The following is a 12,292-nucleotide window of genomic DNA, read 5'->3' as shown; positions in this document are numbered from 1 at the left end:
GCAGAGAGGCAGGCAGAGAGAGAGGGGGAAGCAGGCTCCCCACCAAGCAGGGAGCCCGATGTGGGACTCAATCCCAGGACCCCGAAATCATGACCTGAGCCAAAGGCAGAGGCTTAACCCATTGAGCCACCCAGGTGCTCCTTGCAGGCTACATTTTGGAAAACACTTCAGAGCCTTCATAAACATTGTGAGAAATGAAAACTTTCCTCTGAGGAAAAACCAGTACCTGGTACATAGGAGGTATCCCAAAAATGTTTAATAAGCTGAATGAGCAATTCATCATTCTAGTGATGCAGTCCTGCTGTGACATAAGCCTAGAGCAAGTTGCACTGTCGATACCCAAATCCCAATCTTAGATCTTTCATTATATGTAACATCCGCTGCCATCAAACCAGGTTGCAACCAAAGAGACACCCAAGAAAATATCCTACCTGAAGCAGAACATGATTTTTTTTGACATCTGACTTTCCTCTTTATCCCCATCACATAGCCTTCCCACTCCTAAGATTTTCATCAATTTCCAGCTAATGTTGAATGCCACTGAATTTAAATTACTGTAACCCAAATAAGACACCAAGCACAATATAAGCAAGATTCTTAGCACCAAACAGCATTTCATAAATGCGGACTACTCAAGCTTCACTCAATCCTTCCGGACTTCAAACTGGGTTGGTCAATTCTTCCACATGGCAATACTCTATTCTCTCGCCTTCTGTGATACCTTCTCCTTTACATCTTCAATTATGATCTCTAAGCGCCTGGCTCAAACCTTCATCTGTATCTTTACTTCTCCAGAAGCCCACGCCCCTATTTCCAATTGCCTACTAGGATAACAGGAGCAACGACATGTGCCCCATGATCAATTTGGTAAAAACCAAATTTACCAACATATTTCTCCCCAACAAATCTCTCTCCTCCTCTGTTCCCTACAACAGGTTAAGGCATCACCATGTTCTCAGTCAACAAAGCTCAAGATGTTAGTGTTCTCCCTGATTCCTACTTGTTCCCCTCTCTGCCAACAATCTGAGGCAGTTCCCAAGTACCAGAGAATCCATTTCCAAAATGACTCTCTTATCTATTCACCCTGTTCGATTCTCATATTGTAACCACGCAGGATCACCACAATCTTCCTTCCTGGCAGATCTCCAGAACCTCTGCCTGACAGTCTATCCTTCACACTGCCATCAGAGCAATTTTGCTAAAACACAATTTCAATCTTGTCCCTGTCATTCAGAAATGGTCTATGACTCCTTATCAACTTCAAAAACATCCACAGAGTCTCTCCACATCCGATCCTGGGTAAACTCTCCACGCCCATCACTGCTTCGCACTCCGTATAACAGACACTCAGAAAGCCCTGAATGTAACCTCCATTCTCCTATGTCACCATTCTTGCCACCTAGAACAAGCATACCGTGCACCAGAAAACAGACTCTTGGAGCCTACAGACTCAAACATTAGGGCCACAGAAGGACTGCGTGGGAAACAGCCTACTTCTGAAGGGCATCTAAAAGCCAACCCTGGGACCAAGACAATTCAGCCCTCAGGCCCTGAAGAAGTTCGGTTTACCTCCCTTCCTTGGGTGCAGTTTGTGCCTTAGGTAACCACAGTCCAGGTGAACTGGATTCCGTCTTACGGTTCTCCTCTACCCGGGGGCTGACGTGTAAATGTGAGTCAGCAGCATGTTTTATGTTCTCTTTCCAGGAAGCTCCTCAGTTGCTATGCCTACGTGCTGAAATATCAAGGGTAGGAAGGGGGACTCCAGTCTTTAGTTGCTCGTCTCCACTCAGGCCTGAGACGCATTCTGCGATCGGTACCCAACACCCACTCTACGCCAGCTGCAAGGGAGCGCAGCAGGGAAGTCGACGGAGCCAGACTTGACTCAAATCCCACTCTATTTACCAGCTGATGACACGGAGGTATATTACACAGCCTCTCGTCCCTCCACTTCTAACCCATTAAATAGGGGTAAGGCCATAATCCCTTAACCAAAAACCCTTGGGTCCGGATGTGTTTTGAAATCCAGAAAATTTTCTAGATTTTGGAAAGGTAACACAATATGTATTAAAGAAAATAAAAAATCCCAAGTGGAACCTGGTCAGCACACTGCGATAAAACGCTTTAACGCTTCTGCATCAACTGTGAACATCTGCACTTGTTAGAAGAAAGACAAAAGGGCTTCAAGGACGTTCAAGTCCGATTTTTGTCACAAAATGCACTTATCACAAACTAACCACAAACCTTTGAGTCTGAGGTTTCAGAATTGCAGATAAAAGATCTGTAGTGCCGACTCTACAGGACCACAAAGAGAACCAACTGAGCAGTACTCACCAAGTGCTTGGAAGAGGACGTGACCTACAGTAAGTGCTTATTTTTATGTGCAAGGCGCCTGTCAGACTATACGAGAGTACTTGGTCCGTCTGCATTGCTTTAAGAAAAATATCACAGACTGGAGGGCTCAGCACAACACGTCTCACAATTCTAAAGGCTGGTAAGTCCAAAATCAAGGGACCTGCTAATTCAGTGCCTCATGAAGTCCCTCTTTCTGGTTCACAGAAGGCTGTCTTCTCACTGTGTCCTCCTCATCAGGCAAAACAGGTGAGGAAGCTCTCCGGGGTGTCTCTTATAGAGTCACTGACCCCATTCATGAGAATAGCACCCTCATGACCTAATCATCTCCTAAAGGCCCCACCGCCAAATACCATCGCATTGGGTATTAGATTTCAACATATGAATTCTGGGATGGTACAAAGACTCAGTCCATAGCACAGAGAAACAAAAATGAATAAAAATTATTTCTTCCTCCTAAAATGGTAAACTAAAAGTATCTCTGAAAGGGTACCCAAGGCATCTAAGCTCCGGAAGACTATTTTAAGTACAACTGTAGCTAGCAGGTATGAAATGATTACACGCCAAGCACTAGATTTTTAAATGAAGTATTTATTATTCATAAGCACTCTAAGATAGGTATTATTATATCCACCTTATAATGTCTAAAAAGAAGTTGAGAGAGATGAGGTAACCTACCAAAGATTAAGTAGTAGACCCATTACGTAAACCCAAGCATTCTGACTTGAAGGTCCATGCTCTTATGCATAACCTTATACCATCTCCTAGTTATGTGTCAAGCCTTGACACTATAAAATTGGGAACCATGGCGCAAGAAGGACAACAAAATCTGCCAATATTCCTCTACTTCCCTAACGATGACATTTTACATTACACATCATAATCTAACAATGCCAACAAAACAAAATGCAAACTTACCAAATGCTGCAGTATGACATTAATCCTGTTCAATGAATTAAACCTGAAACAAATGTAGAATACAATATCTCAGTCATAAACACCACATTTCCTTTTGTTTTAGCGTCTTCTAAAAGGTATTAGGAAAAAAGTGAATTTGAAACAAAAATGGGTAGAGATTCTTTTCCCCTTCATTCTGTTCAAGGTATGTCCCCCCAAGACAAATTGGAAACCATGATATAAAGGAGAAAGGACTTCAAAAAAAAAAAAAAAAAGAAAGGCAGCTGAACACGAGGTGGGGGAGGTGGAAAGACTGCAATTGCTCCCAGGGCCTGGAGAAAACTTTAGAAGGTTAGACTCCACTAGAGTTCCATCAGTCATTTCTACATCTTCCTCCTCTCCCTCCTCCAACTCATCATCACCTTCACCCCCTTCATCATTTGTCAAGAACCAAGCAGCACTGTAACAGATTCGGCCAAATACCATCTCTGATGACCTTCCCTGAACTCACCTGCACCCCCATCAGATTCTCAAGGGACGCCTAGGTGGCTCAGTTGGTTACAGGACTGCCTTCACCTAAGGGCATGACCCTGGAGTCCTGGGATCGAGTCCCACAACGGACTCCCTGCTCACCGGGGAGCCTGCTTCTCCCTCTGACCTTTCCCCTCTCATGCTCTCTCTCAAATAAATAAAAACAAAATCTAAAAAAAAAAAAAAAAAAAAAAAAAAAATCAGTAAACCAGAGTAAACTCATGCTCTCTCTTCCTGCTGACTTTACTCTGCATCTAACTTTACCATTCTGTCAAATCCTTTCTAGAATTCCATTTGATTCCAGTGGACTTTGAAGACGGATCACCACTCTGATTTGGATGAAATTCTTGGGAAAGAGCTTTACTTTCAAAGTAAGGTTTTCTATCAAAATAAAGATCTATTCTGTAACCTGATTTAATATCTTAGAATTCTGTCACTTCAACTCCTGTCAAATAGTGCACTGCAGACACTGGTGGATAAGTGACACATGTTAACCCAAAAATGTAGGATCTAGGAAATCAATTCCAACGTCTTCTTGAAAAAAAAAAAAAAAAAAAGGTAGTCAGCAGAGTTATACGTCTGTTCTGCTTTCAAAATCTCATTGGCTTGTTCAAGTCCACTGCATTCTGTACATCATTAATATATTCCACTGCTCCTTGCTGTTCTTTTTCTGCGGTGATGGGCTCCACTGAGGTTAAAGGTGAGTTCCTTTTTACTGACCTTGGGGTTGGCGGTGGGGAGGCAAAGGCTGCAGGCAGCAACTTGGTCCAGTCACCTCTAGTGACCTTTTATTAACGGTCATCTATACAAAACCATTACAAACCCAACAAAAATGTTTATTTAAACATATTTAAATAATACTTACGGAAAATAGTCATGATAGAAATTACAAAAAGAAAGCAAACTATAAAATAAATGTAACACCTCTAAGTTTGTTTCAAAAGTGTTTGGCTAGGCATACAAAGTTTAGGACACAGCTTGGCAAAAGTGATTTGTAAGAACAGAAGTCAAAATGGTAGAAGGTGGGGGAAGCTGGGAAGGGGCAGGAGGAAATCTGGAGTGGTAAAAATTACCTCTATCCAGATGATGGTTACAGGACTGAATACATATGTACAAAAACTGAGCTACAGACTTCAGAAGAGCACTTTTCAGTACTTCGTGAACACTACAATTAAATAAGTAAAAGCAGTGACTAGAAGGAACATGAGGAAGGCCTCTGAGATGCTCGTACTTTTTTTTTTCGAAGATTTTTATTTATTTATTTGACAGACAGAGATCACAAGCAGGCAGAGAGGCAGGCAGAGAGAGGAGGAAGCAGGCTCCCCGCTGAGCAGAGAGCCCAATTGGAGGCTCGAACCCAAGACCCTGAGGTCATGACCTGAGCCAAAAGCAGAGGTTTAAACCCACTGAGCCACCCAGGGGCCCCATTGTACTATCTTCTTTTCTTGATCCAGGTGCCAGCAAAATGGATAGGTTTGGTTTGTGAAAATTCATCAAATTGTGTTTTTATGCTTTAAGCTTTTTTAAGATTTTATTTCTTCGACAGAAAGAGTGCATGAGAGCACAAGCAGGGGCAGCAGGAGAGGGAGAAACAAGCTCGCCACTGAGCAGGAAGCTTGATGCTTTGGGCTCCATCCCAGGTGGGATCAAGAAGTGAAATTTAAGATTTTTGAAATAAGGTCAAAGGTGGAAATCTGTAGCAGCAGCCTGATTAAGGACTGTGCATGGGGTTTGATACATATACTACCTGAGGGAAATTATAAATCACCAAGGCATTAATTTTTCAAGGATACTTTGAGATCTGAGGGGCAACTGTTTAGCTGAGGCACTAAAAAAAACCAATATAGGGTGCCTGGGTGGCTCAGTGGGTTAAAGCCTCTGCCTTCGGCTCAGGTCATGATCTCAGGGTCCTGGGATCGATCCCTGCATTGGGCTCTCTGCTCATAGGGGAGCCTGCTTCCTCCTCTCTCTCTGCCTGCGTCTCTGCCTGCTTGTGATCTCTCTCTCGGTCAAATAAATAAATAAAATCTTTAAAAACAAAACAAAAAACGTAATATTCCCATTGTCACCATTGTAACCACATTTTAGGTGACTGAATTTATGAAAATATTTGTAATACATCTCTCCAGAATTCTTTTTACCTTCTTATGTTACCTTTAAATTGAATACTACTATCCCCCCAAAAAGGAAAAACACTAACTTGTTTAAATCTGTCACTTCACATTTCTAGACTAGCATATTTTGAACTTGTCTTACCACAAGTAACATACTTATTCTAGCCCAGTAATTCCACAACTTGTCTGCACATTAGAATCAACTGGAAACTCCGGTAAAACATTCCAAAGCCCAGTTCATACCCAAGACCAATTAAATCAAACTCTGGGGGTGGGGCACAGGCACAAATAAGCATTTGTTGGAAGCTTCCCCAAATGATTCAAAAAAGTTGCCATTAAAATCAGTATTTTAGGGGCCCCTGGGTGGCTCAGTGGGTGAAGCCGCTGCCTTCGGCTCGGGTCATGATCTCAGGGTCCTGGGATCCAGTCCCACATTGGGCTCTCTGCTCAGCGGGGAGCCTGCTTCCTCCTCTCTCTCTCTGCCTACTTGTGATCTCTCTCTCTCTGTCCAATAAATAAATAAAATATTAAAAAAAAAATCAGTATTTTAGGGGCGCCTGGGTGGCTCAGTCGGTTGGGCCTCTGCCTTTGGCTCGGGTCATGATCCCAGGGTCCTGGGATCGAGCCCCACATCAGGCTCCCTGCTCAGCCCGGAGCCTGCTTCCCCCCTCTCTCTGCCTGCCTCTACTGGTGATCTCTGTCTGTCAAATAAATAAAATAATTTTTAAAAAAATTTTTTTAAATCAGTATTTTATGAAAAAATTAAACTGAAGTGACAAATACTAGCTTATTTAGGGGTATTCTCTAAATAGGGATTTCATATAGGCTTTTAAAATGTGAACAATATTTACCCTCAAGCACCATCTTTTTTTAAAAAGATTTTATTTTTTTATTTATTTGACAGAGAGAGATCACAAGTAGGCAGAGAGGCAGGTGGGGAGTGGAATGGGGAGGGGAAACAGGCTCCCCGCTGAGCAGAGAACCCAATGTGGGGCTCGATCCCAGGACCCTGAGATCATGACCTGAGCTGAAGGCAGAGGCTTAACTCACTGAGCCACCCAAGCTCCCCCTGAAGTACCATTTTTAAAATTTTTTTGAACTTAAAAACTTCCAAAAAGATAAAACTGAATTAAGAAAGAAAAATGTAAGCACTAATTTCTTTAGATCCAGAATAACTCTGAACTCCTTAATGAGACCAGTACCCAAATGCCAGTTCAATGTCTTATCAGCAGTTTAAGCACCACCTGTGGCACAGAGAACCCAAACCTAGCTTCAAGTTCTAGTTTCACTCATGAGACAGAATTGCAGCTCATTCAAAGAAAGTTAATGTACACCTACAAAGTGCAAGTGCACAGCACTGTGAACAGAATTTTAAAGATCCCCAAAAGCTCTGGACCAATTGCTACAAAACAGAAAAACCTAAGTATAAGCATGTTCCTTACCAGACTCCATATAATCACATTAATTTTACTTGTTCCAATTTCTACTCAACCGTTATCTAAAATCTGGTATTAACATCTCAAAAAGGTATTTGACTATTCAGTCCCAAATAATTCTGAATTGAAGGGCTTCTTTTTCCCTCCTGGTGGCTCCAGCACTGCCATCTGGTGGACATGAAGAGGACATGCTACTACTACTAATTTACTAAATCACTTTATCAGACTTCCTTCCTCCAGGTGGTGCTCAACTTGCCTGCTGGGAGCAGCTGTTCTCAAAGTGTGGCACCTGGACCAGCACCATCAGCATCCCAGGGGCACAAGTCAGAAATGCAAATTGTCAGCCCCACCCCAGACCTACTGAATTCAAAACTTCGGGGTGAGCCCAAAAATCTGTGCTTAACAAACCCTCCAGGTGATTCTGATACATGCTGAAGTTAGAAACAACTGTCTTAGAAGGATGAGAACACTAGGATTTAGGAGATTTCCGCAAATTACTCAATAAATCACACATGAGTTTACAAAATTAAACTCTTCATGGAACTGTTTAAGATGAAATAATGAAAATAGTGCTTGGGGTGCCTGGGTGGGTCAGTGGCTTAAGCCTCTGCCTTCGGCTCAGGTCATGGTCTCAGGGTCCTGGGATTGAGCCCTGCATCGGGCTCTCTGTTCAGCACGAAGCCCGCTTCCTTCTCTCTCTGCCTGCCTCTCTGCGTACTTGTGATCTCTGTCAAATAAATAAATAAAATCTTTTTTTAAAAAATAGTGCTTAATGAAGATTATAGCTGAAGTAGGCAAGGTAGAAGGTGAATAGAACAGAAAATCAAGCCCAAGACCAAGAAATTCAGGCATGAATTGATGAACAGCAGCTGTAGAAACACAGGAATGATTTCTTAGGAGATATTATGAAGTTCAAACTCAACGGAAAGGAAAAAAAACCTCGCTAAAAACAATTATAAGAGGTCAAGCTTGGATAGCTAAGAGACTACAGGTACTGAAAAGGCGGGCCAGGAAACGAGCTGGTCTGTAGAATGAAATATGAAGTCCATGTTCAGTTTCTTGAGACTGTATTGACATAAACGGAAACATTCAACAGCAAGTGGAGAGACCGGAGTTTGAAAGAGACGTCAGAACCGAAGCTAGGTCACAAAGTCAGGCTCAAAGATAACCGCTGAGGTGTAAGCACGTCTCACCCGTCCTTGAGGAATGAGACAGCTGTAGCTGAAAACCAGTGGCCTGAACGCTGCCCGGGTCTACTAATGTGCTTTGTCTGGTCAGCAGTGTTTTAAAACTAGACATTTAAGATCAAGAGATTCACCAAAAAATTCAGTTTCCCAGAAAAAATAGTTACAGAAAGCTTGGGTCTCCATTCTACAATGGCAACATGGCCTGCCGGGATGAGAAGCCAGCCTCCTGCGACAGAGACTTTCTCTAACTCACAGGTTCCGTACTAGGCCCCACCCTGCTGAGGTCTAGCCAGCATTACTCAATGCTTCCTTCCTAGCTTCTGCCTTCGGGTCCGTGACTCCTAACCCAGAACAAAATGTAAGAGAATCTAATACTGAGCCTGGGGAAACAACAATGTAGAAGACGAGGAGGCAGCTCCAGGAGCAAGCGCCGGAACAATGCCGATGCCCAAAGCCGGGAGGACTCTGGGCCACCGGAAAGATGGACCTCTTGGAAGAGCCCCCCCTTCACTTCCAAATCTCTCTCATACTTGTATCTTCCCTTCAGGACACTTATCGGAGTTTGCTACTAAGTATTACCTTTGTTTAAATATTGGTTTCTCGTCTGCTTTCTTTTGGGACTTCAAAAGTCTTCATGAGAAACAGTAGCAAGCAGCCAGGTGGGCTACAGGGCCCGGGAAGGGTCTAGAACTCCCGGAAGCTAGACTATAACCCTAAGCGGTGCAGAATCCATGAAGCCACGTCGGGCCGAGTGTTGGAAGCAGGACTAGGGAGTTCTTATTGATTCCACCGGGAGGCGGACACCTCTGAGAACTTCTCAGCAAAGGGGCGGCGGGCCGTGAAGTGACCTTCAGCAGGACGGCCGCAGGCACGGGCAGAAGCGACCCGACTCAGGGGTGCAGAGTCGGGCTTCTGCCAGAGGATCGGCTGGGAATCGGGATCCGCAGGAAGGGTCCCAGGCGGAGGCTGCGCGCGGGAGAAGTCCGAGAACGTCAAACACCGCGAACCGCTCCCGGACGCCGCGAGCCCCGGCGCGTGCGGGTCACACTCGGGTGCGAACCCGCAGCGGACGACCCGTGCAGGCGGCGGGACTCGCGCCCCGGACAGACGCGACCAGAGAACCCGAGAGCTGTCTTGACCTGGGGCGCTCCCCAGGACGCCGGAGCTGCAGGGCCGCGGCACGTACGAACGAGTGGAGCCCACGGGGCAGGGCCAGAGCGCGCGGGGACACAGGGTTCCGCAGGCGTCCGAGGCGGCTCAGCGGTGTCCCCGCGGCGCAGGCGCCCGACCTCCGCGCACACCGCCCCGGGGCCGCCGCCGGAGAAGCCCCGCGCCCGGACCAGCGCCGGCGGCCGGCAGACGCGCGCCTCGGGGCCGCCCAGAACCGGCCGCGCACGCCCCGCACGCCGCAGCCCCGCGACCCCCACGCCGGCGGCCCCCACGCCGGCGGCCCCCACGCCGGCGGCCCCCACGCCGGCGGCCCCCACGCCGGCGGCCCCCACGCCGGCGGCCCCCACGCCGCAGCCCCGCACGCCGCAGCCCCGCACGCCGCACCGCACCGCACCGCGCCGTGAAGGAAGGGGCGGGGCGCGGCGGGGCGTGCGCTCGGGTCCGAGTCGTGCCCCCGACGGCCGCCGGGGACTCCGAGGCCGGGCCGTCCCCCGCGGCGCGCGACCCTCTGTCCCTCGGCGACAGCCCGGGAGCCCGCGCTAGGCCGCTGCTCGCTCACCCGGACACGAGCCTCCACGTCGGCGACCCCATGGCTCAGGAACCCGCGCGCGGAAGGTGCCAGGGGGCGTTGCCCCGCGGTATCTCGCGATCTCGCGTGGTCTCCTATCAGACCCGCCCACCGCCGCCCGGCTCCGCCCTGCGCCGCGGGACACAGAGGACAGGTCCTCCAGGCGGCCAGAGAGGCCCACGACGGGCTTTCCGCCCCGCCCCCTCGACGGCGGCGCGACGCAGAGGGGCGGGGCGAAAACAGCTGCGGGCGGAAATGGGGGGAGGGCGGGGGAAGAGGATGGAGGTGGGGCTTGGTTAGGGGCGGGGCTTTGGCGAAGGCGGAGGCCGGGTGGGGCCGGGCGGAAGGAGTGGCCTGGCTCCGAGCCTGGAGGACTGGGAGGAAAGAGGTCGCTCCAGGCTGGGGCCCCTGGTTGCCTGGTGCGTTACACATGGGACTCTGCTCGGCTTTGGCTGCGATCGGGATCTCAGGATCAGGGTTCCAGCCCCATGTTGGGCTCACCTCTCAGTGGGGGGGGGTGCTCTGGAGAGTCTCTCTCTGCCCCTCACCCCTCTATCAAATAAATAAATCTTTAAAAAAGAAAAAATATATATTTTTTGTTCCCTAGAGGCTCTGTTGGGCTAGACCCGACGAGCAGGCATTGGCATGAAACACTGCTTGAATTTTAAGATTTTTTTTAACGAAAAATAAAAATTTAGTATTCTCTTCTTTGAGAATCAGATGAAATACACACTTGATAATAGGATCCTGGTGTAGTTTATGAAATCCCAGCCTCACCAAGCAGAAGTTTTAACATTAGGACTGGCACATGTCAAGTTTTTTGGCGAAGCTATAGATCCCGAGTCTTCCTCAACGGCAGACAAAAATTTGTCTTATTAAGAGGTGATAGACACATCTTTACCAACAAAACTGAAACTTAACTGTTATCAGCGAAAGCATAATTATATTCAGAAAGTAGCTTACTCTTAAATGAAATCAAAGTTTACCTTATCCATTAAGATTCAGTTAAGTCGATTCAGAAGAATGTTTCTCTGTATCCAGATACACCCAGATGTCCAGCCCCAAACATTTCATCACCACATAAGTATTGACACATTAGTCAGAAAAAAGGAATTCAGTGAAGAATTTCAGAGGGAGGAAAGTTAAAGGAATTAGTCTTAGCTAGTTAACATTTAAGAAGATACTATCAAGACTTTATGAAAAATTATTTTTCTCACTTAGGTCAAATATAATTACCAAATGCCCACTGAGCAGAAGACACACGGGCTTCACAGAAGGAACTCCTGACCTGTAATTCCGTTTTTAACCTGCTCTGGAACATCAATATCTGATATCAGCATCTGACATGGCCATCATGTCTCATTCAATGTGCCCCAAAAATGAACAGATCATTCAACCCAGTATGGTTTATTGGAAAGCATGAGCTTTCCTGTTAACCCAACATTCAAACCTTCCGTGTTCCTGAAGCCTCATGTTCATGCGACCTGCACCTCACAAAGCCCCATGCTTAGAAAGGCCCTGTCTTAGTTTAATGTCCTACTTTTAACAGTTTTTTAACAAGATGTCTCACATTTTCTTTTCGCTATAGGCGGGTCTACAGATTATGTAGTCAGTCACGTTCTGTCCCTAGCATGCTAATAGTTTTGTGACCTTAGGCAAATTACGTAATCCAAGATGTTTTTCAAAAGTGTTCATATCATTTTGGACTAAGAATTCTAGTTGCAGACAGCCCACAGAATAGGAAAAAAAAATCCAAATGATACATTTAATACAGATTTTGTAGCTAGAATATATAAAGAACTGTTACAACTTAATAATAATTTAAAAAATCATTCCAAAGTGAGCAATGAATCTGAATAGGCAGTTCTCCAAAGAAGATCTACCAGTGATCAATAATCATATGAAAAGATTCTCAACATGATTAGCCAACAAGGAAGTATAAATCAAAACCATAATGAGATAATGACTTCATACCCACTAAAATGGTTATAATCAAAAAGACAGAAAATAACAAGTGTTGGGGAAGATGTAGAAAAATGA

The 12,292-nt window shown here is 46.1% G+C and overlaps 1 protein-coding gene across 8 annotated transcripts in view; it reads right to left on the bottom strand.

Moving 5' to 3' along the window:
- Nucleotides 1–10,427, bottom strand: part of HIBCH (3-hydroxyisobutyryl-CoA hydrolase) — a 144,033-nt gene extending 133,606 nt beyond the window's left edge. For 2 of the 8 annotated variants that reach the window (XM_059168588.1, XM_059168586.1), the window contains exons 1-2: nt 10,244–10,424; nt 3,268–3,310 (exon numbers count right to left, since the gene is read on the bottom strand). Coding sequence is in view for 3 of the 8 variants with exons in the window: in XM_059168586.1 (XP_059024569.1) it covers nt 3,268–3,310; nt 10,244–10,275 (75 nt within the window). In the remaining 5 variants the exon portion in view is untranslated. Of the gene's footprint in view, nt 1–3,267; nt 3,311–9,093; nt 9,876–10,243 lie in introns of those variants that run through there. The other 6 variants (XM_059168587.1, XM_059168589.1, XM_059168590.1 and 3 more) reach the window with 5 other exon arrangements.
- Nucleotides 10,428–12,292: the final 1,865 nt, after the last annotated feature.

Source organism: Mustela lutreola, chromosome 3 (assembly GCF_030435805.1).
Source record: "Mustela lutreola isolate mMusLut2 chromosome 3, mMusLut2.pri, whole genome shotgun sequence".
Lineage (NCBI taxonomy): Eukaryota > Metazoa > Chordata > Mammalia > Carnivora > Mustelidae > Mustela > Mustela lutreola.
The sequence above is the reverse complement of the archived record's forward strand: the minus strand, read 5'-3'. Positions and strand labels throughout refer to the sequence as shown.